This window comes from Diabrotica virgifera, chromosome 2 (genome assembly GCF_917563875.1).
Source record: "Diabrotica virgifera virgifera chromosome 2, PGI_DIABVI_V3a".
Lineage (NCBI taxonomy): Eukaryota > Metazoa > Arthropoda > Insecta > Coleoptera > Chrysomelidae > Diabrotica > Diabrotica virgifera.
The window spans coordinates 248,705,330-248,733,088 of NC_065444.1; the positions used below are offsets into that span (position 1 = coordinate 248,705,330).

At 32.0% G+C, this 27,759-nt stretch overlaps 1 protein-coding gene across 3 annotated transcripts in view; it reads left to right on the plus strand.

Annotated features, from left to right (window-relative positions):
• LOC114327300 (ER lumen protein-retaining receptor) overlaps positions 1-27,759 on the plus strand; it is a 129,128-nt gene that overhangs the window by 93,609 nt on the left and 7,760 nt on the right. For 2 of the 3 annotated variants that reach the window (XM_028275877.2, XM_050644436.1), the window contains exons 1-2: positions 13,865-14,064; positions 21,103-21,332. In XM_028275877.2, coding sequence (XP_028131678.2) covers positions 13,983-14,064; positions 21,103-21,332 — 312 coding nt within the window. In that variant the 5' untranslated portion in view covers positions 13,865-13,982. Of the gene's footprint in view, positions 1-13,864; positions 14,065-21,102; positions 21,333-27,759 lie in introns of those variants that run through there. The other variant, XM_050644431.1, reaches the window with a different exon arrangement.

Genomic DNA, 27,759 nt, shown 5'->3' on the forward strand with positions numbered 1-27,759 from the left:
AGTAATGCTCATAAGGTTTATCAGTGTAATGATTTTAAATGCCTCTCTTTACAGGAAAAATTTAATTTTGTAAAAGGTGAGAAACTGTGTTTTAATTGTTTGGGTAGTAAACATTTCTCTCAAGATTGCGGCTCTACTCGGTCATGTACTTTGTGTGGGGGTCATCATCACTCATCCCTCCATGGTACCTCTGAAAATGTCTCTTCCTCTAGGAACATCAATAGGCAAGCTCTCTCTCGTGAGCGCAATGCTCAAACTCCTCAAAATTCTCAAGGTGCCTCTCGTGTTGTCGCTCCCATATCTACTCAGCATTCTTTTAATAATCGCAGCCAAAATGAAGCTTCTACTAGCTCATCCAGACCTCCTGTAGATATGCAAAATTTTCCAGATTCTCAGGCAGCCACATCTCTCTCCGCTTTATCAGTTAAAACTGATGTATTGTTGGCTACCGCTTTAGTAACCGTTTATTCGAAAGACGGCAGACCCATGCATGCCAGAGCGCTCCTAGATAATGGGAGCCAACATTCGTTTATCTCTCGTGATTTGGTTGAGAAGTTAAAACGCATCCCTTATTTTAAACAGCTACAGATATCAACCATATCCGAAAACACCTTACTCTCAAACGAAATGTTAAACTTAGAATTTTTCCCCTATAATGTAAAGGACAGAAGTTTTAAAACTTCTTTCGCTGTACTCGATAGTATAACTTGTAGGCTTCCTAGAGCTACTATAGATAGAAGTAAAATAAAAGTCCCACAGGATCTCACTCTCGCAGATCCCTCGTATTCTGTTCCGGGTAAAATTGATTTGCTTCTAGCTGGTGATATCTATAGTGAATTATTGACGGATGGATTTATACGGTTAGGAGAAAATCTTCCCATTCTTCAGAATACTCACTTAGGCTATGTTATTTTTGGTACAATTAATCCTCAGGTTTTTCACCGTAATTCACATTTGGCTATCTCTCAATCAAATGTTTCTCTATTTGTTCAATCCGAACCCGAAGAAAATCAGTTGGATAAGTTGCTTCAACAATTTTTCGAAATTGAAGAAGTTCCCCTCGTTAGTAAATTAACTCCCGATGAAGAATTAGCGGAACAAATATTTAGCAAAACTACTCTTGTGTTACCTTCAGGCCGCTTTCAAGTAAATCTTCCATTTGTCACTGAAAACGCTAATAAAATGTTAGGTGAATCCTTTAAAATGGCCTTTAAAAGATTTATGAATTTAGAATATAGGCTCTTAAAAAACGAAAGTACATACGCTCAATATAAATCTTTCATTAATGAATATCTTCTTCTCAAACATGCGAAAATAGTGCCTCTCTCTCTAACCAACGAAAAGTTAGAAAATAAATATTTTCTACCGCATCACTGTGTGTTTAAGGAAGAATCTTTAACAACAAAGCTTAGGGTTGTTTTTGATGGTTCGATGAAAAGTTCTAGTGGTTATTCGCTCAATGATATTTTACTCAAAGGTCCTACTCTTCAACCGGAACTTTTTGACATTTTGCTACGGTTTAGATTGTATTCCTTCGTTTTTACAACGGATATACAAAAAATGTATAGACAAGTTAGAATAAATCCTGCTCAAACCTCTCTTTTAAATATTCTCTGGCGTGACTCCCTGAAAAAGACATTGAGTGTCTTGAATTGCAAACCGTCACGTATGGAACTAAAAGCGCTAGCTTTCAGAGTACTCGCTGTTTAATGGAACTGGCACAAACTCATCAGATTGAGTATCCTCTGGCCAGTGATGCTCTTCAAAATAGTTGTTACATTGATGACATTCTCTATGGCGCTAATGATTTACAGACTCTCCTTAAAGCTCATAAGGAAATAACTAGTTTGCTTGGAACCGCTTGTATCTCTCTCCATAAATGGTGTTCTAACTCAGACTTGTTTTTAAAAAATATCTCTTCTCTCTCTTCGAACACTACTTATGTAATACCTCCAGATAATGGCTCCAATAAGGTTTTAGGTTTATGTTGGAATCCTATTCTTGACACCTTCTCAATCTCTCTCCCAAATTTTACCTTAAAGGACTCGTACACCAAGAGAGAAGTACTGTCAATGATTGCCCAAATATTTGATCCTCAAGGCCTAGTTAACCCAGTTACAGTTGTCGCTAAATTAATTATGCAAAAAATTTGGATTTCCAAAATTAATTGGAACGATATCATAGATGCAGATACGTTGCATGAGTGGCTAAATTTTGTTCGCAGTCTCTCGCATTTTAAGGATTTAAATATACCTCGGTGTCTCTTCTTAAGTCAAGAAATCACCAGTGTTGAGATTCACTCATTCTCGGATGCAAGTTTAAAGGCCTATGGAGCTTGCATCTACCTACGTGTGATTTATAGATCTGAACAAGTATCTTGTTCACTTTTAGCATCTAAGAGTCGTGTCGCTCCGCTAAAACCCTTGACTCTCCCAAGATTGGAACTCATGGGTGCGCTATTGTGTAGTAAGCTTACAGCAAGGATTGCTAATATTATTGAAGAAAAACTCTCTCGCTTAGACTCTATAAATATGTGGTCGGATTCAGAAATTGTTCTCGCTTGGCTTCGTTCGCATCCCTCTCGTTGGAATCAATTTGTAGCAAATAGGGTTGCACAAATTTTAGATAATTCTCCTAACGCTCATTGGAGGCACGTACGATCCAAAGAGAATCCTGCCGACATACTCTCCCGAGGAATGCTACCCGCTGAAATACTTAAATCTTCTTTGTGGTTTCATGGTCCTCAATTTTTGAATCAATCTCGGTTGGATTTGTTGAAATACAATCCAAAAGTTTATACCTCTAAGTTGCCCGAAGAAAGAAAAGTAACTCTTCACGTTCGAAATGATCAAATAGATTTTTTCACCTCTCTTATTGATAGGTTCTCTAATTTTTCAAGGTTTGTAAGAACTTTAGCATTTATATTCAGGTTTGCCAATAATGCCAAATTGCCTTCTCGCAAGTTATCAAATTCTCTTGAAGTAAGCGAACTTCAAAACGCCGAACTGAAGATTGTTAAGATGCTTCAGTATTCTTCCTTCTCGCTTGAGATTTCTGAGATTAAAAAAGGTAAAACTCTATCCAATAAGTCTCTTTTACGTTTAAACCCCTTTTTGGATGAAAATGAAATGCTGCGTGTAGGAGGTCGCCTTGGTAACTCAGACGTCACATTTGATCAAAAATATCCTCTTCTCCTTCCCTCAAAAAATCGTGTAGTACGTATCATTCTTCAGAGAGAACATATCAGACTTTGTCACTCTGGTCCTCAAAATACTTTATCTCAAATTCGACTTAAATATTGGCCTTTAAATGGACTACGTGAAGTTAAAAAGGTCATACACCAATGTATGGTTTGTTTTAGATTTAATGCCAAACCCGCTATTCAGATTATGGCAGATTTACCAAAGGAACGTTTGCAATCCTCTCGAGTATTCGCTTATGTCGGATTAGATTTTGGTGGCCCCTTTCAGATTAAAGCTTCCAAACTCCGCAAAGCTCCCTTGATAAAATCTTATATTGCTCTTTTCGTTTGTCTATCGACTCGAGCTGTTCACATCGAAGTCGTATCCGGCCTTTCTACAGAGATGTTTCTTCTCGCTCTAAAACGTCTTATTAGCCGTAGAGGCCTCCCTCAGACTATATTCAGTGACAACGCTACGAACTTTTTGGGAGCTCGTAATCAGTTGTTTGAACTTTATAAGTTTTTAAAGGATAAAGAGCACTCTCGCTCTATTAATGATTTTTTGGCATCATCGCATATTCGCTGGAAGACCATAGTTCCTCGAGCCCCTCATCATGGTGGCATCTGGGAAAGCGCTATAAAGAGCGCAAAGCATCATATCCGTAGACTCATGGGTGATATTAAGCTCACTTTTGAAGAATTTACCACTGTTCTGGCTCAAATTGAAGCTGTGCTCAACTCTCGACCGCTCTGCTCCCTCTCAAATGATCCCTCTGATCTAACCTATCTGACCCCTGGACATTTCTTGATTGGACAATCTCTTACGTCATTTCCTGAAAGGGATGTGATCCACATTCCCGAAAATAGATTAAGTTTATGGCAACATCTCTCTAAACTCCAACAAATGTTTTGGAAAAAATGGTCAATTGACTACTTGAACCGACTCCAAAATCGCCCTAAATGGTTTCTTCCTCATAAGAACCTAGAGCCCAACGATCTCGTCTTGTTGATTGAAGATAACACTCCTCCTCTTTACTGGGCTCTAGCAAGAGTTATTGATGTCTTTCCCGGAAAGGATGGCCGAGTAAGAGTTGCATCGGTCAAAACTAAAGATGGAGTCTTCAAGCGCTCTATTAATAAATTGTGTCCTCTACCAAATGACTGTTAAAATTAAGTTAAGTTTAGTGTTTTCGCTTAAGAACGTTGTAAGCTGATTTATGTTAGGTTAGATTTATGTTAAAGCCAGTGCTTCAACGCGGGGGAGTATGTTGTGAAAACAACAGTTATTTACATTAATTTGCTTTTATAAAAAATATCTCTCTGTAAATCTGTTGGGACAATCTGTATTGTGTTTAAAATATTTAATTCTCTGAAAAACTTGAGTGCAGCGTTGTGTGTTTCATAAAATAGACATATGGCTGCATTTTTATCGTTTCGGGGTAAGCAGGTCATTTTGCCAAAGAAGTGTAACATGTGTGTGGCCCTTTTCAGGGCGAATAGTGGAAAACTATCAAAGATAATAATGCAGAGATTTGAATAGAATTTCAGTAGTCTCTTTCTGCTCTCAGAGATGAACACTTTGTACGCTTGTGCGTCTCTTTTCGCCGTAAAAAAACTCTCTCCGCAATAATTAATAGATTAAAAAGACTCTTACGTTCTCTCGTTCGCTATTAAGACTATAATTTATCGTTAAGCCGCTTATTTGTTAAACTCGTTGGTTTTTTGTTAATAAATGTTTTGTTCGCTGAATACCTGTATTTCTCGCTAAAACACAACCCTTACTGTCGTATTAATTAGTAACTTTAAAACCAAACCAAATTAAATATTCGAACCAGTTCTCCTAATAGTTCACTGTTTTGTACAATCGAAGGACAATTACATTACTTTGGGGACATGCGTATGGTCCAAAAATATTTACGTATGTCCAATTAGGCAAAAGGTAAAATTAAACCCCTTTTGCCACGGTGGGGTGAGATTCAATAAAAACTCACACCAATCATCAAGAAATAAGCTACAAAATAGAAATACTTCATCAAGTTACTTCAGTAAGTGTTAAAACTGTGAGCTTATCGTTACTGCTGTCTACTTTCCAAAAAAAAGAACCTTAAAAAGATCATTATTTAGAATTTTTGAATTCTTCTTCAGGTTCCTTCCCCTATCGGAGGTAGGAAATCATCTGGCCGCACTTCTGAATAATTTTAATGAGCTGCAACCGAACCAGTCTCTCAAATTTCTTAGCCAGGATATTTTGCGTCGTCCTGGGTTTCTCTTCCCTTGTATCTTCCCTTGCATAATTAACCTAAGTAATACGTACTTCTCGCCCCTCATTATATGACCCAGATATTGAATCTTTTTAATTTTAACAGTTTTTATGACTTCACATTCTTTCTTCATTCTTTGTAACACCTCTATATTAGTTACTTTTTCAGTCCACGATATTCTGTGGATTCTCCTGTAGCACCACATCTCAAAGGAGTTTAATTTTTTGATTTCAGACTGTTTTATTTTCCACGCTTCCATGCCGTATAGTAAAGTAGAAAAAACGTAACAACGTAGCATTCTTGTGCGGATCTCTAGATTAAGGTTACGGTTGCAAAGAAAGTTCTTCAATTTTATGAACGTGTTTCTTGCCATTTCTATTATAGATCTGATTTCTTTTGTTTGATCTCCATCTTCGGTTAGCCACGTTCCTAAATATTTATATGTTGTTACTCTTTCGATCGTTGTATTATTGATGATCAGGTTATCTACATTTTGTTGTTTTTTTGAGAATATCATTGAATTCGTTTTCTTGAGATTCATGTGCAGTACCTTTCACATGCATTGTATACATGTTGTATTATGTACTGTATATCTTCCATGTCACTTGCAAATATGACCGTATCGTCCGCATATCTAATATTATTAATGCTATTTCCGTTGACCAAAATACCTTCCACAATATCCAATAAAGCTTCTTGCAATATCACTTCACTGTAGACGTTGAATAAGAGTGGTGAAAGTATGCACCCTTGTCGAACTCCTCTAAGTATAGTTACTTCCTCTGTCAGTTCTCCTTCGACTCTTACTCTTGTTTTCTGATTTTGATACAGATTCGATATAATTTGTAGATCTCTACTATCTATGTTTTTGGTCTTAAGAATACTTAAAAGCTTTTCATGTTGAACTCTGTCAAAAGCTTTTTTAAAATCTACGAAGCAAACATATATACAGTAGGAAAAATGAAAGAATACCCATGAACGAACATATAAAACACGTTGTATTTTCCTGTCACCGTGTCACACAAAAGATTGGCCAGCGCAAGTACATGTAATAATTATTGTTACATGTACTTACACTAGACAATTTTCTTTGTGACACGGTGACAGGAAAATACAGCGTGTTTTATATGTTCGTTCATGGGTATTCTTTCATTTTTCCGACTGTATCCTGATTCATATCAAGACATCGTTGTGTCAGAACATTGACTCCGAATAATGCTTCTCTAGTTCCTAGACCCTTTCTAAACCCATCTGTGAATCACTTATTTCTTGTTCTAATTTCACGTGGATTCTGTTATGTATGATTTTAAGGAAGGTTTTCAATGTGTGGCTCATTAATGCAGTTATCCGACAGTCATTGCAATCTTTAGCATTTGTGATTTTTGGAATCGTTACAAAAGTTGAGAGAAGATATTCTTTGGGTATGTGTCCCGTCTTGTATATGGAATTAAAAAGGTCTACCAAGACATCAATATTATCTTCATCAATTATCTTCAATAGTTCAATTGGTATTTCATCGGGTCCTGGAGCTTTTCTACCTTTTGTGTGTTTTATGGCATAAATAACTTCCTCTTTCATTATTTCTAGTCCCGTGGTTTCTCCGTCAACTTCTAATTGTTCTACTTTTTGGTCATAAAATAGGTATTCAATGTATTCTTTCCATCTACGTAATTTGTCTTGAGTTTCAGTTATAGTGGTACCATATGCATTTGTTAATATCCCGATTGGGATATTAACGAATGGGAATTTTTGAATAGACAGGGCTAACTATTTATAATTATTGATGATGATTTTCATGCCAAGCGCACCTATTGGAGTTCTAAGTTAACCACAACCGAAAGAAAGAAGTTTTTGCACGTGATTACAATGAGAAACACTTTAAACAGGTAAACCGACATATTGTCCTACTGAGTTCAACAAAATTCCAGACCTGATTGATCTCTTTATCGGTATTTTTACCACTAGAAATATCAAATCAAATCAAAATCAAAGCCCATAAAGAGAACCAAACAACTGAAGTACCAAGAAAAATCATGGATACTAAAAAGCACAAAGATACAACAGTACCTAAAATCCCGTGCATTTGTTCAGTGCATCCTTTCTGTTCTGACGTATGGCTCATAAACATGGACATTAACAAATGCCAACATAAACAAAATAGCCGTAATTCAAAGAAAAATGGAGATATCCACGTTTGGAATAAAACTGCAAGACAGAAAATCTAACAAATGGATAAGAGAGAAAACAAAAGTAAAAAATGTAATAGAACATATTATAACAGGATTAAAGTGGACATTTGCGGGCCACAATGCGAGAGAGGAAGATAAAAAATGGAATGCTGAAATACAAAATTGGAGACCGTGGAGAGGTGGAAGAGGAAGAGGAAGACCTCAGATGCGATGGATGGACGATATTGTAAAAGCTACATGAACTCACTGGAAAAGCGCAGCCAAGGACAGACAGATATAGAAAGATTTAGGAAAGGCCTACGAAAGTTGGATAGAAATTGGCTTCTTTCTTCTTCTTCTTTTACCCTTTAATTCGTCCGATTTTGAACATAGGCTTCCCCCAGTTTCCTCCATTCGCTTCTGTTTAGTGCTTTCTGTTTCCAGTGCGTTCCTCCTATCTTTTTAGTGTCGTCTTCCCATCTTATCTGGGTTCGTCCTCTTGCTCTCTTTCCTGTCCATGGTCTCCATTGTTGTATCGTGGTATTCAACCTATTGTCCGTTTGTATAGCGTTACGACCTGCGAAGCTCCATTTTAACCTGGCTATATGTTGTCCTGGGTCTTTGACTTTTGTTTTATTTCTTACCCAGTTGTTTTGCTTTTTGTCTGTCAATTTTACTCCTAACATTGCTCTCTCCATGGCTCTTTGTGTCTTCATTATTTTATCCATGTTCGCCTTGGTCAAGGTCCATGTTTGGCATGCGTATGTGAGAATTGGGAGTATGCACTGGTCAAACAATTTTGTTTTTAGGTATTGTTGTATTTTTTTATTCTTTAGGACACATTTTAATTTTCCAAATCCTGCCCAGGCTAATCTGACCCTTCTTTTTACCTCCGCTGTTTGGTTTTCCTTATTTATTTTTATCATATGTCCCAAATATCATTAACCGCTTCTAGTGTGGTGTCTTTTAGTATTACGTTTCTATTATCTTGTGTGTTTGTCATTGTTTTTGTTTTGGCAAAATTAATTTTTAGACCTATTTGTTCGGATTCATTTGCTAGTTCGGTTAGCATGGTTTGTATTTCTTCAAAACTTGATGCTATGACTACTACATCGTCTGCATATCTTAGGTGGTTTAAGTTTCTTTTCATTTATGTTTATTCCCATGTTTATCCATTCCATTGTTTTGAAAACATCTTCCAGTGCTAATGTAAATAGTTTAGGAGAAATAACATCTCCCTGTCGCACTCCTCTGTTAATTGGTATGGGTTTTGTAGTTTCTTCGAATTGTACTGTCATTGTTGCTTTCTAATTATGTATTAGCATTCTGTATCTGGAATCTATTCTACAGTTGTTTATAGCTTTTTCTATTGCCCATGTTTCCACGCTGTCACATGCTTTTTCGTAGTCAACGAACGCTAAGTGCAGATCGCTAAGTGGTTGATACTAGTCCAATTTGTGTGTTAGCCTGTTGTTGATAATCCTCATGAATAGTTTATACGTTTGCGACAGCAGTGAGATGGCTCTGTAATTTTTTATGTTCTTTCTGTCGCCTTTCTTAAATAGCAGGATTGTAAGACTTTCGTTCCATTCGTCGGGTATTTCTTCTTTATGTAGACACTGATTAAATAGATTTTTTAATCTTTGTAAGATTTCTTCTTTCTCTTCTTGGCTAAAGAAGAAGATTACATTAAACGCTGTGCTACGCCGGGGTACTTATGTTATAAAGAAAAGAGAACAGCTCAAATTCAAATTAATCAAAAAAATATTGGCTATTATGCTTAGCGTGTGTATAATATACAGATGAGACGCACTATATTTCTGAATAAAGTATAAGACAACATTGCTGAACAGAGTGGAGACGGTGATCGGTGGTCCAATCAGCACACCACAACACAAGCGAGATTTCAGTTTGGACTTGTGTTATGGGAGAATTTGGACCAATCACGAGTCACAGATTTTCGATTTTTTGACACTTGACAGTTCGATTGTCAACTTTCGAAAATGAAAATAGATCCATTTACCACAATAAAACTAAAAACAAATTTGTTTTTAATATTGTGTGTTTACCTCTTTAATTTTGTTATTTTTATCCATTTTTATTTTGTTCTGTAGTATTCTGTACTTTTATTGATTTTGTAGGTTAATTGGATTTACTTACTTGTATTTATCAAAGTGCACTGAAATGAATTCAAATTCAGAAGATGTAAGTGTAATTATATGTAGATAAATAATAATAATTTTAATACTATGAAAATGTAAAATAAAATACACCTTAAATATAAATACAAGTGTTTTAATTTATTACCAAAACAAATTTTAAATAGTAAATGAGATATTTTTGTTATCATAGATCCAAACCAGTAAAAATTAGACAAGTTACAATCAAAGAAATAAAATGATTGGGATTTTTTAATTTTCTATAAAAAAAATAGTATGTATGTATTTTACCTTTCATTATAAGACTTTTTCTATGCTGGAGTCACACAAAATAATAAGGTAAATATTTTTGAATGTTCTATAATTTCTTTATAAAAAAACAAACCAATGTCATCTTGTTCTTATGGTATTCACTATAGTACATCTACTCATAACTTATAATACTTTTGCTTATATAATTAAAATATATAAAACTATAATGTAATCAAAAGTGCCGTGATACTTTTAAATACATAATGCATATACAGTTTTATTTTAAATAATATATTACACACATTACCCATTAAACGTACAAACAAATAGCCAGAAAAAGCCTAAAATGAAATAAACACATTAAGTACTATTCTAAATTCTTTACCCAAATCCAAATTAATTATTTAGCTGGATTTATAGTTTGACGGACTGTAGAGGAAGACGCACTGGAAAAAGATCAAAATAGAAGTTTGTGTACTCTTGATTATAAAGCTTGTCACGCACGGGGAGCTATACTATATCATATCGCTCACTATAGTAAATGAGTGAGCCTGCACGCACCTAACCATTTGTTCCTAGTTAGGAATCGCTGTAGTGAGCGATATGATACTATAGTAATGATGAGTGAATCTGCACTCATGGGACCATTAGTTCCTAACTAATTAGGTTCCTAGTTAGGAATCGTTATAGTGAGTGATATGATATAATATATTATAGTATAGCTCCCCATGCGTGACAAGCTTTATAAACAAGGGTACACAAACTTATATGTTGATCTTTTTTCAGTGTCTATGTCAACAGTCTGTCAAACTATAAATCCAGCTTAATAAATAATTTGGATTTTGGTAAATAATTTTAGAATGATACTTATATTGTGTTTATTTCATTTTAGGTTTTTTCCTGTCCATTTTTTAACTGTGTGCACATTTCAACAGTTTAATGGGTAATGTGTATGATTATATACTTATAAAGTAAAATTGTATAGGTATGTATTTAAAAGTATAAACGCACTTTTGGTTACATTATAGTTTTATACATTTTATTTATGTAAGCATATATAAGCAAAAGTATTGTATAAGTAGGTACGAAGGTTCTACCTATTCTGTAAAAAGGGGCCAAGTGTATTACTTATTGTTGTTGAGATAGCCTCATAATTTTTGGTACCAAGTAACCTTTTGTTTTAAACTGATTGTGTAAAAGGGAGCTAAAGTTCCACTTAGTAAAAATATAAAAATGTTACTTGGCCTCTTTTTGCAAATCAGCGACGATATATAATCACACACATTACCCATTAAACATACACACATTTAAAAAATAGCCAGAAAAATTCTAAAATGAAATAAACACATTAGTACCATTCTAAATTCTTTACCCAAATTCAAATTATTTATTAAGCTGGATTTATAGTTTGAAGGATTGTAGAGGAAGACGCACTGGAAAAAGATCAACATAGAAGTTTGTGTACTCTTGATTATACAGCTTGTCACGCACGGGGAGCTATACTACATATAATATATCACATCGCTCACTATAGTAAATGAATGAGCCTGCACACATGTAACCATTCGTTCCTAGTTAGGAATCACTGTAGTGAGCAATATGATACTATAGTATCTAATGATGAGTGAACCTGCACACATGGAACCATTAGTTGCTAAACTAATTAGGTTCCTAGTTAGGAATCGTTATAGTGAGCGATATGATATAATATATATTATTATAGTATAGCTCCCCATGCGTGGCAAGTGGCAAGCTTTATAAACAAGAGTACACAAACTTCTATGTTGATCTTTTTTCAGAGTGTCTATGTCTACAGTCCGTCAAACTATAAATCTAGCTTAATAAATAATTTGGATTTGGGTAAAGAATTTTAGAATGATACCTACTTATGTGTTTATTTCATTGTAGGTTTTTTCCTGTCCATTTTTTAACTGTGTGTACGTTTAACAGTTTAATGGGTAATGTGTATGATTATACTTAAAATAAAATTGTATAGGTATGTATTTAAAAGTATAAACTCACTTTTGGTTACATTATAGTGTTATATATTTTATTTATATAAGCAAAAGTATTGTATAGATGTACTATGTACTGTAGGGAATACCATAAGAACAAGATGATATTGGCTGTTTTTCTATAAAAAAATTATAGAAAATCCACAAGTATTTATCTTATTATTTTGTGTGACTCCAAGCATAGAAAAAGTCTTATAATGAAAGGTAAAATACATACCTACATATTAGGAAATTAAAAAACCCCAATCATTTTATTTCTTTGATTGTAACTTTTCTATTTTTGGGGGTTTGGATCTAACAAAAGTGTACTATTTAAATTTACTATTACTATTTAAAATTTGTTTTGGTAACAAATTAAAACACTTGTATTTATATTTAAGGTGTATTTATTTTACATCTTCATAGAATTAAAATTATTATCATTAATATTAATTATCTACATATCATTACTTACATCTTCTGAATTTGAATTCATTTTTCCCGTTCACTACATTTTGATAAATGTAAATCCAATATTATACTTCTATAAATCCAATTCACCTAAAAATCAAAATTAAAGAGGTAAACACACAGTATTAAAAACAAATTTGTTTTTATTGTGGTAAATGGTAAATGGATATATTTTCAAAAGTTGATCGAACTGTCAAGTGTCAAATCGAAAATCTGTGACCCGTGATTGGTCCAAATTCTTCCATAACACAAGTCTGGAGAAACTGAAATCTCGCCTACCACAAACCACTCTCTTGCAAGCAACGTCACCTGTCGCGGTACCAGCCAGCCAGGTACCAGTTTGAGTTTACAGTCAGTGTTGCCAACCGGAGGGAAATTTCCCTTTTTGAGGGAATTTTCAACATAAAAAGTGAAAAAATTTACTCAAAAGAGAATTTTTGCTCCAATCCAAATTGTAAAATATTTTTAAAAAATCAATATTTGAATGTTATTCAACATATCTTCTCCGATTTTGTAAACAAGGAGGGAATTTTGCCATAAAAGTGGGAACTTTTAAGGTAAGTTGAGGGAAAAAGCTTACTCAGCGGTTGGCAACACTGTTTACAGTACAGTTGAGTACAGTACAGGGTTGCCGATTTGTACATAATTATCAGATTTTAACATAATTTTTATGGCATTCTGATAATAAATATTTTTTTAACATAATTGATAATTTTAACATAATTTTATAGGGACAGATTTGGCAATAGAGTTTAGTAAATTTTCAAGAATCCTTCAATTTGTTTGCATTTGCATTTACTAGCTTGCGACTTGCGACACATGTTCAGCAGATACAGATATTACAGATATCAATTTTATGACCACCTTTGTCCTTTTATATTTGATTTTGGGACTAATGTACCTACCTGAATAGTGAATACTATTGAGGATTGTGGTTTTCATATAAAAAATTTCATTAATATCAAACTAAGTAACTTATGGATTAAAAAAAAAAAGAAAATTGCTCTATAAAAAGCCGAGAAAATACATTTTTTAACGTAAACCGATTTTAAACTTTGAGTGATTTTTATGATGAATGATGATTATTGATCATCATCTGATGACGAAGGTAGTTTATTTTTGAATACTTGTACCTATAATAGAAGTATAATAAAGTATCATTTTTTTGCAATGTGATAGCAAAAGAAGTAAAAAATAAAATCAACCGAAATTTGACAATTTCTACCGAAAAATTAGGAGCAATTCTACTGAAATTTTGTCCAAGGTCTGTGGCTTGCGGCAGGGGTTGGCGATAAAAAATTTTAACATAATTTTTGGCAAAATCTGATAATTTTAGCAACCGCTTAACATAATTTCATATCGTCACATCGGCAACACTGGTACAGTACTTACCTTACCACCAGTCTCCTCGGATTCCTCGGAACTACATTTTTGCATTGTTTTGGTCTACATTTTGTTTGTGACACATACAGAGAGGTTAAGGTCAATATCGGAAAATGGATTTTATTCTTTGCAGTCTTCTTGCGATTGCGACATTATATTTAATATCAGCAATACTCAAACACAAATCATATGTGGGTAGGTACTTTTATATTTTTGTTTAATACCAGTGAGAATTAGCTGAAAAAAGTACGAAATTTTTTACGTCATTCATTTATGTTAATTTTGTTGTCATTCTTGTTTATTTTTTAAACTATCCAAGCCTGATTTTTTACGAAATTCTAGTTCTTTAGTTGCTTAATAATAACTGTTTAAAGAGATATTAATCAGGTAGCGGCTATGTGCTTTTGGTAGAGTTGATGCTTAGACAATAACGTCAAAATAATATCGAAGATTCAGTATCTAGCTTTTGCAGTTTTCAAATTAACAAATATAAAAACCAGTAATTTCTTCATTTTTGATCTTTATCTATAGCTAATTGACAAATTATCTCATAATTTATTTATAATTTATTAGAAACACTTATTGATCATTGTACTTATATTTTTTTCTGGGAGGTAGATTGTCCACTATACAGTTTTTGCTAATCTAATGCTTGGTTGCACCAACAAATCTTAAGCTCCAGGTTATCCAAGCTCAGCTTATAGATAGGGCCGTTTTAATTCCCAGTTATGGTGCACCATAATTTTCGATTCTTATCATTCTTATCGTTCTGGAACTCCATTGTGGCAAGCTGAAAATTGATCTAAGACTCAATGGTACAACGCTTAGGTTTCTTAAGCTGACCTTAAGGCACGTCTTAAGCTTAAGATCTGTTGGTGTAACCATGCATAAGTAGCTTCATTCTTCTCACATGACTATAACCAAATATATTAGACTATAATACATACAACTCTTGACATTTCCCATTAATTTTGTGGAAGCAAACAAAATAGCGCCATCTAGTGGTATGAGTTATAACCACAAACTATACATTTAAAAGAAAGGTATTTTTATAGGATTAAATCAATATACAAATTTAGTTGTGAGCTATTTTCTTTAATTTTATATTCTTACTTTTTTTATTTACATAATTTTTCCTTTTTACTATCGTTAATTTTATTTACATCAAAACATTTATCTGTAAAAGTTTTGTGACCATTTGTAGGTGCATAGGTACATTTTTGAGAGTTTTTTGTAAGTAACATTCTAATTTTAAATTATGTATATTTAACATTTTCAATACTTACTTGTATACAATTTTGAAAATACCTTTTAAATATATCATTTTTTATCTGAAGCTCCCTTTATAAGTTACACCTAAATTTCACACTATCAGGTGTATTATTATTAAAACCCTTTCCCTAGTAATAGAAAATAAATTTTCTATACAGTCTCGGGTTAGCCTTCCTGTAAAAAGAAATTGCAGCTAAAAATAATATACTTTTAGTTAATTTTGTTGCCATCTTAAGTATTTGCTGATAATCCATTTTACCGAACCTATTTTATAAGACATTTTGTGTAAAAATACAAACACAATTTACCAAGATTAGCTAATTAATTACCCAAAAATATTAACATAATTAAATTTGTATGTTTACGTTGAGAAAACGTAGTTCAACTCATGCCGGCAGAGGCGCTAGTGGCAACGTGCTTCCAGTTTTCTGTGGGAGTTGGATGTATTATTATAGTATAATGTATATGCTATAACTATACAGGGTGTAACGAAAATACAGGTCATAAATTAAATCACATATTCTGAGACCAAAAATAGTTCGAATGGACCTAATTTACCTTAGTACAAATATGCACATAAAAAAAGTTACAGCCCTTTGAAGTAACAAAATCAAAATCGATTATTTCGAATATATCGAAAACTATTAGAGATTATTTATTGAAAATGGACATGTGGCATTCTTATGGCAGGAACATCTTAAAAAAGAATTATAGTGAAATTTGTGCACCCCATAAAATTTTTATGGGGGTTTTGTTCCCTTAAACCCCCCCAAACTTTTGTGTACGTTCCAATTAAATTATTACTGTGGTACCATTAGTTAAATTCAATATTTCTAAAAATGTTTTTGCCTCTTAGTATTTTTTCGATAAGGCAGTTTTTATCGAGTTGCGGCTTCTTTTTTAATATGTTTACATAAAAATTTTATGGGGTTTTTGTTCCTTTAAACCCCCCAAATGTTTGTGTATGTTCCAATTAAACTTTTACTGCGGTACCATTAGTTAAACACAGTGTTTTTAAAACTTTTTTGCCTCTTTGTATTTTTTCGAGAAGGCACTTTTTATCGAGATATTACTTCTTTTTTAATATGGTTCAAAATATACCTAAAAATGTAAATCATAAATAAATTTTCATATTACCAAGTCTCCATAATCGTACTTAGCCATATACAAATATGTGGTGGATTTGACGAATATTCAAAATATCTCGATAAAAACTGACTTTTCGAAAAAGTACTGAGAGGCAAAAAAGTTTTTAAAATATTGTGTTTAACTATTAGTACTACAATAACAATTAAATTGGAACGTACACAAAAGTTTGGGGGGGTTTAAAGGAACCAAACCCCCTTAAAATTTTTATGGGGTGTCCAAATTTCACTATAATTTTTTCTTAAGATACTACTACCATAAGAATGCCACATGTCTATTTTCAGTAAAAGATCTCTAATAGTTTTCGATATATTAGAAAAAATCGATTTTAATTTTGTAACTTCAAAGGGCTGTAACTTTTTTTACCTGCACATTTGTACTAAGGTAAGTTAGGTTCAATCGAACTATTTTTAGTCCCAGAATATGTGATTAAATTTATGACCTGTATTTTTGTTACACCCTGTATTATTGGTAAACTGCATTCGCTCAACCAAGATTCACTTTGACACATTCCGATTAGGCAACATACAACACAAAAATTCCTACCTCACAGTATTAACTGCTCAAATCAATTTAAGCTTTCACTAAAAAAAGAACAATTATTGGAAATAGTGGGAGTGTATACTAACCCCATAAAATTTTGTGTAATTTATTTCTACCAAATACTTTTATTTTGAACAATAAATTATTTTCTCATTTGTTGTCAATACATTATAATGGTGTGAATAAATAATTATTGATTGACATAAGGTTTATGTTATTTATGTCTGTTTACTATTAATAATATTGGCTATGAATAGGTATCTTTGGTTGTGTAGTAATTTCCAGTCACGTCTAGCAACTGAACTTCCCAAAAAAGAAATTACCAACATCACTAGACAGTTTTGTCTCGGCCGAGCGAATTCACTATAAGCTAAAGTTTTGTTATTGCTACGTATTTATATATTATTGATCGTCTTCTCGATTTATAGTATTGAAAGAACTACTTATTGGTCTTCTTGATCTTTTATATAGAAGAAGAAAATGCTCTAGCTTTTAACTTTTAAAAGGACCATATGAATTTTATACGTGATATATACTTTTATCGTATATAATATCACAAGAGAGAAAATTTTGCCGGCAATATTTTCGACTGGTATGAAAGTTTGTTGCCTGGCAATTTTCGCGAATTAAATTTTGACTTAAATTTTGTCAAAATTTCATAAGCGAAAATTACCAAAAGGCAACGAACTTGAATGAAACCAGGAGAAAATTTTGCCGGAAATAATTTTCTCTCGAATGATATTCGATAAGACTATTTCACGAGACAATTAGTGCACCATATCAACGAAATATAATCTCTATTTATTTGTTATTACCATAAACTTTCCTGACGGATCTGTCATAATTTTGTCGCTGAGAAATCACGTCGCTAAGGAGTTTTGTCAGTAGAAAACGATGGGTTGCTATGTCGTTTTATCAGTTAAAAACAGTCTAGTGAAATAGTCACTGGAAAAAAATCCAATTTTTATAAAAAAAATTGAAAAAAGCATATAAAATATTTATTAAATATTAACTAAAAATGTATTTACGAAATTTTAAACAGCTATTATACAAAAATATTAATGTGTGAGGTCTGTATCACTATCACTATTGTTTATTAAATTAATTACAATACTTCATGTGCAATTGCATTTTGCCATCTGTTAATATTAATATTTTGAAAATTGAAATTTAAAATTTTCACCACTTAGTGATTATACAGAGTGTGTTTTATGTATGGAACGGAATCATTTCGGAAACGGCTTTCACGATTTTTATAGATTTTGGTGGGTAAGGGTCTTCTAATGCGGCTGATATTATAGTGCATTGTTGTCAGATCTTCCATTTTTCTGAAAATCTAATCAACTTTCTCATTTCTAACAAGACACCCCGTGTATTTTTTGCGATTTATAGTGCTTAAGAAATACCGATTATTTTTCATGTGTAATTCCCTATTATACCAATATACCTACGTGTCGTAATTTCGGAGTTATTGCTATATTTATTTAAAATATATATATATATATATATATATATATATATATATATATATATATATATATATATAACAGATTATAAAAATCAATTTTTTGGCCCGGGTAGACATTTAGGTTCTTTAGTAGATAATTGGACAGAAAAAGTTTGCTGTAATTTTTGTCTAAAGTTGATCGTTTTCGAGTTATGTATAAATAATTTAAAACTGAAAAAAACGAAAAATGACTATTTTCAAGTCTCAAAAACACAAGTAGAGAATATAATTTTCGAAATTACGACATGCCTAAATTCAAGATTACACCTTCTACTATCAGCTTGCTATAATAGTCCGTTCTTTAACGGTAAAATATTGAAAAAACCTCTAAATTTTAAAGAACCGCTTGGATTGACATGAAATTTGGCATACATATAGCTAATAAGTCAAAGAAAAAAAGTGATACTGTGCCGATATGTGCTTTTGCCCTGGGGTGGTTTTCACCCCCTCTTGCAGGTGAAAAAATATTCGTCAAAAGTAAGTCAGAAAATGGATAAACTGGCTAACTCTAAGTAACTTTTGTTCTATAGAGTTTTTTCACTAAGTCGATACTTTTCGAGTTATTTGCCAGTGAATATGTTCATCTTTTCAACAAAATAACCACGCTTTTAGCCGGTTTTTCGCAAATAACTCAAATAGTAAGTATTTTGTCGAAAAAACATTTTTAACAAAAATATAGCCTGTAAAAAATTAAAAAAAAAATGGTGTATATATCACTTCTCTATACCTATAGTAGAAGCAGAGTTATAGCTAATGAAAAATAGGTTCATATTCGTCAAAAATTCCAAATGGAATACTTTAACGTGAAATAACCAAAAATGAAGCACATTGCGGGGAAAACTCATTATAGCTTATTTAAAGTGTTCTAAAAAAAATTTCTAGCATCAAAAGTAAACAAGTTACGCTCAAAATAATGTTAGTCCCTTTTTGTTTTGGTAAAAAAATCGGGAAAATCACCCCCTAATTAGTATCTTAAATGAACTTAATCGTTACGACTTCACAAGTTTCTTGACTCGTGTAATAGGTATTGTTTATATGATCTGTACGATTCATCGGTTCAAAGTCCTTATTATTAAAAGGGCTGTAGTTAAAATGGGTTGAACGAGTCACATGATCACGAATGTATGCAAATTTAGAAACACCAAATCATAATAAATTTTTGTCCAAAAGAAAAACAAAAGAGTACGTGATATTCAGAAAAGCAATGCTGACTTTTTTTGTTTTTCGAGATTTTTGGTATTTCTAACAATTTTTAAGTTATTTTGAAAAATAGCATATTTTTCAAAATTAAAATTTTTAAAACTTTTATTTTGAAACCAAATTTTTTCAAAAATAAAGCACTTTGAATCGATGAAACTTACAGATCATATAAACACAACATAAGTAAAATAATTTGTGGAGCGGTAACGATTAATTTCATTTAAATTGCTAATTAGGGGGTGGTCTTCCCGATTTTTTTTTGCCAAAACAAAAGGAACCAACATCATTTTAAGCGTACCTTGCTTAAATTTAATGCTAGAAACTTTTTGTAAAAACAGAAATAAAGCTTTTTTTAAACACTTTAAAAAAGTTAAAATGGGTTTTTCCAAAAAGTGCTTAATTTTTTGGATATTTCACGTCGAAATATTCTATTTGAAATTTGGTGAATATGAATCTATTGCTCATTGGTGATTACTCTGGTTCTACGAGATCCAGAGACATAACGCGTACACCATTTTTTTTTACTTTAATATAGGCTATATTTATGCTAAGAACATTTTTTTCGACAAAATACTTACTTTTTGAGTTATTTGCGAAAAACCGTCTAAAAATGTGATTATTTGGTTGAAAAATGAACATATTCACTCGCAAATAACTCGAAAAGTGTTGACTTGGCGAAAAAGCTCTATGGAACAAAAGTTATTTAAAATTAGTCAGTTTACCCATTTCCGGACTTATTTTGGACATACATTTTTTCATCCCCAAGAGGGTGAAAGTCACCTCCAGGGCAAAAGCACACATTGGCATAATATCACTTTTTTTCTTTGACATGTAAGCTATATGTATGCCAAATTTCATGGCAATCCAAGCGGTTCTTTAAAACTTAGAGCAAAAACCGTGAAAGATCATGTTTGACATGTTTAATTCTAAATTATTGCTAATGAATTAGCGATCGAGCTGCATTAACAACTAAAAAACTGTCTTAAAATGAAATACGCCCAAATTACTTATCCGGAACTGATAAAATAATATTTTAACTTGAATTTAGGCACTTCGTAATTTCACAAATTATATTTTTTACTTGTGCTTTTAAGCCTTGGAAGATCGTCATTTTTCGTTTTTTTTTTTTCAGTTTTAAATTGTTTATAATTCGAAAACCACCAACTTTAGAGAAAAATTCCAAAGAGTGCCTTGACCGAAAATATTTATTTTTTAAATTTCTTTGAGAATTTTTGTGTAAATAAAAAAGGTACCAATAACTCCGTAATTACGGCTTTTAGGTAGAGGGAATATTACATGAAAAATAATCAGTATAAATAGGACTTTAAAATGCGAAAAATATGCAGGGTGTCCAATTTGAAATAAGAAAGTTCATTAGATTTCCAGAAAAACTGAAGATCTGACAACAATGTAAATACTACTATAATATCGGCCGCATTAGAAGACCCTTACTCATCAAAATCTATAAAAATGGTGCAAGTCATTTCCGAGATCATTGAGGCGATCCATACCTACATAAAACTCACGCTGTATAATAAAATATGCTAATATTGATCAATTTTTAGGTGTCTCCGCAAAAACGCAGTTACTTTACACTGTAGCTCTTGTTGTACAGGGTGAAATTTCCATATTGTACATATTGCTTATAGCATTTCCCTCAATTGTGGCTTTTACTTTGGCTTTTAAGATGAGAGATACTTATGAAAAAGAAGTCGACAGTTTTTGGGCAGAGATTCTTCTTATAGCAGCTTTCATTTTATCCGTTTACGTCCAACCTCATTTCTCCTCATTTGGGGTAAGTTTAAAGCTATCATTAACTACAGTACGTACAATATACATAGATACCGTTGAACGTTATCCGCGCCATAGCACGTGACGTCACATAATACCAACACGAAATACCTATTTAAGTCGTAGCTGTATTCCTATTTAGAGTCGTTTAGCTGGGTACACTGGAATTACAGCCACTAGACATATTTTATTATACAGTGATGAGCGCGCTTATAACCGGCAAAATAGCATAAAAGATGGAAAACGTATTAAGATTTGAGATAAAAAGAAATAGAACTAGTCGAGCTGGGAAATTTAGCGATATTAACGTATTAATTTACATTATATTGATTGTTTCCCACCTTTAGACGTATCGGACGAGTTTAGCAAATACCACTGTCACAGTGACAGTTTTCGTTGACATACTCCTCTGATACGTGTAAAGCTGGGAAACAATCAATATCATGTAAATAAAAAGGTTACAATCGCTAAATTTCCCAGCTCGACTAGTTTCATTTCATTTTATCTCACAACTTAATACGTTTTTCATCTTTTGTGCTATTTTGCCGGTTATTAGCACGCTCATCACTGTATACGCGTAGAACTAATATTGGAAGGTCTCTATTAATGTAAATTTAAATAAACATACCCTAACTTGTATCATTTAATTTGTATAAGTAGAATATAAAGCGTTTTTATAAGGTATACTTGTTCGGATTACACTCGTAACTGCGATCGAACAAATGTGACATTTTGGCATAATAGTCCAAGTAATGAAGCTTAAAATAGGACAAAACCTCGCAATTTTTACAGAATGGATCAAATTGCTTGAAAATTTGAGAATAAGTAGTGGATAGTCCAAGGATCAAAATCTATATCATGCCGAAAGGCGGTTTTGCCATGGAAGTGGTTGCAACCCCATCTCGGGGGTGGAAATTTGTTCTTATATTTTAATTCCAAAAGTTGGTAAAAACGTTCATTCTAAGAAAAAAACGTTCTATACATTTTTTTGATAAAATTGATAGTTTTCGATTCATTCGCTATCGAAAGTATTGGTTTTATATCGAAAAAATCAATGTTTTTAATAAGTTTTCTGCTAATAACTCCAAAAGTTTTCGTTTTATCAAAGCAACTTTACTTAACAAAAATGTACCCTTTGAAAAAATAAATAAACCCGTTTTTTAAAATTTTCTTTAAGACCAATAGTAATCGAGCTATACTTTATTATATGGTGGCTCTTGTTCGTCAAATGCTAAATATTGTAGTTTCAAAGTCAAAACGGGAAAACTATGTATTTTTCGAGAACCGCTTGTTCAAACTAATTTAAAGTATTTAAATATATATATATATATATATATATATATATATATATATATATATATACATATATATATATATATATATATATATATATATATATATATATATATATATATATATATATATATATATATATAACAAATGAAATAGAGAATGCGGAAAAATCCCCTTACGAACAATTCACACATCCACTACTTCGGGCTGGGAAAAATTTATATATATATATATATATATATAATATATATATATAATATTATATATATATATATATATATATATATATATATATATATATATAATATGTAGGTATATACGAGTATATATATATATATATATCTCCAGAAATAAAAAAAAGTCTCGAGCTTAAAAATTAAATGACTTATAATGAAAAGAATGTCAGTCCCTATTTTTTTCAGCGAAAAAGTGATTGCAAGCAACCCCCTAATCACCACCATAATTAAAAGTAGTCATTGACCTTATTTGGTCTTTTTCATTTATGTATTGTTAATAGGTTCTAGAAGTTTGACTGGCTTAGAATCATTAGTTTTTAAAGAACTGGAGTTAAAAGTGAATGACGAATTTTTGTAGTTTGGAAAAAAATGGCCTTTTCTCCAAGAATAGCAAGATTAGCATCAGAGATACGAAAAAATGTTTAAAAATGCTTATCTAATTCCTAAGAACTTGGTTTACAAAAATTTTTTCTGTGGTAAAAATTGAGTGAGCTATTAACAATTAAAATTTGTAATAAAATGCAAAAACCACCTTAACAACCCTTTCAAAGTCACATCTTTTTGCGACTGAGGATTCTAAAAAGATTTAATATTAATAGTCTTATAGATCTTGTAAAAACCTATTCAAATTATTTTTACCAAACTTTCTAAGATAAAAAATAAAAAAGTTACCGTTAAAAAATCAATATATTAAAAAAAAGGAGAAATCCAATTGGAAGCATAATAATGTAAGTTAGCGGTGTTTTTAGTCATTTGCCTTATTTATTCTTATTTATTTATGTATTATTATTAGATTCTAGAAGTTTGACTGGCTTAGAATGATCAGTTTTTAAAAAACTGGAGTTAAAAGCGAAAAACGAATTTTTGTAGTTTGGTAAAAAATGCCATTTTCTTCAGAATAGAAAGATTAGCATCAGAGATAGGAAAAAATGTTTCAATATAAAATTGTAGGTTATTTAATTGCCAAGAACTTGGTTTGAAAAAATTTTTTTACGGCAAAAATTGAGTGAATCATAAATAAGTAAGTATATCGAAAAACATTGATTTTTTCTATACAAAACTAACACTTTCGATAGCGAATAAATTGAAAACTATTAATTTTATCAAAAAAAAATGTATAGAACATTTTTTGCATAAAATGAATAACTTAATTACGGTAGTAAAAGTAACATTTATTACCAACAAATATATAGGTTTTTTCAGAAAAAGAATAACATCACAAAAAATTGTTGACACATTTACGTAGCGAAAAATCGTACGGTGGGGTAGTAGTCACATCCGTATTTTTACAATATTAACTTAGTTTAGACGTTGTTTTGACTAGAAATTTTTGATTTAATTCGTATGCATATCATCGATGACGCATGAGTATTCTTTCATTTTTCCGACTGTACGTATTTGTTCTTTATTGTTTTTATTATTTACTTTAACGTAAGATTATAACTTAATTCTTGTTTTCTATTTCTAATCTTTTTATTTATTTGCATTGAATATAAATTTGTTTTGTTGTATAATCCACTTCGCAATAATTATGTGATATATTTGATTTAACAAGAATTCAAGAATTTTTTGTAATTGGTCATCAATGTCAACTTAGATCTCTGACGTAGATAATGACGTGCAACGCTCTGTTCTGTATATTGTACGGATTGTACTAAAGTTACAAACGTGGTATGCCAAATAATACAGTTCTAAACACCAACAAGAAAAATATCAATAAGGTAATTTTTTTCTTAAGAAAGTTTTCAATCTTGTAATTTATATTTTATCTGCATAATGATATCAATTTCATTTAAAGTTGATTTAGTAATATGAATTTATTAGCAAACTAAAGTACTAAATATAATCCTCCTCCTCCTCCTCTTACCTTTATCCTTCATAAGAAAGTGGTAAAGTTATGATATTTGACATATTGGTGCTGTAATATATATTCTTCTCTCTTCTGGTCGTGGTGTGCTGCCACAGAGAGGCAGATTTGGTCTGACCATCATTTGAAAGATAAGCTGCCGTATCAGGCGTAGTGTCTTGTTTTCTTTATTGCTGTATCTTTCCAGATTTTATTTAGATTTTTGCGCTGATCTACCCATTGTAAGTTATCGACCTATCTCTTCTTCGCATCCACCACTGTATGTGATAACAGAACATATGTAATTGAAACGGTTTACCACTTCATACCCTGCTACGTTTCGTATTTCCTAGTTATCTCACTTTGGTCTTTTTTGAATTAATTTTAAGTTCATGTTCACGACTAACAGTATCTAGTCTGTTTATAATGTATTAAGGTTCATCTGTTGATGATGGTAGTACAAAATAATAATAATAGGTTTGTTCTAGCATCAGTTTCAAACGGTTTGAAACCATCAGCGAATAATGGACCAGCGCGAGTAGAGGGGATAGCACTGGTGACTGTATTATGTTTTCTCACTGACCAACTGTTTGCTGACGGTTTCTGACTAGTTTGACTGTTTGCTAGAACAAACCTGTTATAATAAAATAATAGCGGAGATTGCTGATTTTTCCGACTACTCCGACTGCTATTCCTCCTTGCCCTGCGCATGATATGTTAATGTTCAAACCACCCTACCTTTGTTCTCTCTCATTTTATCATCAAGTAGTGCAACCGGATCTTCTCCTTCTTCTTCTTTTGGCATCATAACCCTGGAGGTGTCTTTGCTTGTTTGGCTATTTCCTCCCATTCATGGCAGCGATGCTTATCTCATTGATTGCAAGTACGTAGACATTTATTAACCTGTTGATATCATTCAACTTTGCAGTCAATCCGTTTCACTTTGTGGTCCTTCTGAAAGTTTATTCAACTTCATTTCATTGCTGTTAAAAGTTTCCCTAGGTTATTGTTCTTTATAGTGCATTCTAGATGCTGCTTGCATTTTTATTTCTTTTCTGTAGCTAGATATATTCGAGAAGAACCTTTCTACTACATGAGTTCTGAAATTATTCATAAAATATGAAAGTAAATTTCAACAACAATAACAAATTTAATATGCCTAAAACATAAAGATCCAGCAAAATGTACATAAGTGAAAAACCTAAGCTAGATAATAAACCAGTGTCCGAATTAGAAAAACTTTTGGCGAAACCCAAAAACTCTGTAAGTATTTTCTATTACATATTTTAGATTTATTGTTTGTAATGTTATTGTCTAACTAATAATCTAGGAACTTTATTAAATTGTTTTGAAAACAAAAACAGTAAAATCCTGTATAAAAGGTATATTTAAAATCCCTCAAAAGGGCCACATCAAAATCACATAACTAGTTTTCGACTGGTTTACCAGTAATCATCAGTGCTTACGTGCAATGTACATGCTAACCAGCATTTTAAACCAATGTTTCCTTGACGGACTACTTTTACTGGGCTTTGACCCACATATTTTTGTTAAATAATATCTTGGTGTGTACATTGCACGTAAGCACTGATGATGACTGGTAAACCAGTCGAAAACTAGTTATGTGATTTTGATGTGACCCTTTTGAGGGATTGTAAATATACCTTTTATACAGGATTTTACTGTTTTTTGTATTACATGGTATACAGCCAACTACAGGAAAACTTTTTCCTTGTGAATGTTTTGAAAACATTCTGTATTATCGTAATATTTTTTTAAATAAATTATTATTATTATAATAGGTATATTTTTTTCTTTTCTTACTAATTATTTCACTTTCTTTTAAAGAATCTTATTAAATTAAACAAAAAGAAATCTAAACTACAGAGGCACTATAGATATCTTATGCTGGAAAGCACAGTTCTGATAACAACCCATCTGATAAATGGTAGACATGGGTGAATCTACAATTTCATTCCAAAACCCGTCTATTTATCTAGGTGCTAGGTAAAAATCCAATGAATTTGTGCTTTCTAGTACTCAAAATGTGAGTAGAACTAAGGTAATGAGAGACAGCTTAATATTTAATCTTTTTCAGAGATCACCACCATCCGTCTAGACAAATCGAGCTGTCTAGTAAGCAAAATAATACGAAATTATTTGCCAATGGGCGCAATAGAGACATATATGTATTTAAACAAATATAAATCAAAAGTAGAGAGGCACTATAGATCTCTCATGCCGGAAAGCAAAGCTCTGGTAATAACCTAAAATCCGAGCCTTCTAAAATTTGTAAGGTAAACGGAACGATAAATGGTAGACATGAGGAAATCTACAATTATTCCATTAACCATGTTTCAGATGAGCTGCAAATAGGAAAATGGGGAGACTAAATTAAGATAACGAAATTCGGACCAATAGGGATGAAAATAAAAGCCATAGCTATAAGAATATACGGCATACTAAATATTTAAAAATAGTTTTTATGTACAGAAAATTTTTAAGATCAAGAATGACGTAACTGTAAATAGGGTTGAAAATGGGGGGATCAAATTAAGATAATGAAATTTGAACCAATAAGGATGAAACTAAAAGCCATCATTGTAAGAATAAATGCCATACCGATGTTTCGGACGGTTACTCTTTATTCACTATTTTAAATATTTAAAAATTTTTAGATGAAAAATGACGCAACTGTAAAAGGGCTGAAAACGGGGAGATTAAATTAAGATAAGGAAATTCGAACCAATAGGGATAAAAATAAAAGCCATCATTGTAAGAATAAACGCCATATCGACGCTCCTGGATGAATAGGGCTTTAATCTCATTTAATCCTTATTTTAAATTTTTAAAATACATAGATATTTATGAAACAGTTCGTGAAGTATGCTTTTTGCGCACGCACGCGATGTTTGGAGCACGGACGGGGCGAGTGCTATACATCGCGTAAGTGCGCAAAAAGTACTTCACGCACAGTTTTATATAATATTTTATCTACGATAAACAAATAAAAAACTGCAACTCTGCGTCACTGGAATATAATTCTATTCTATAAT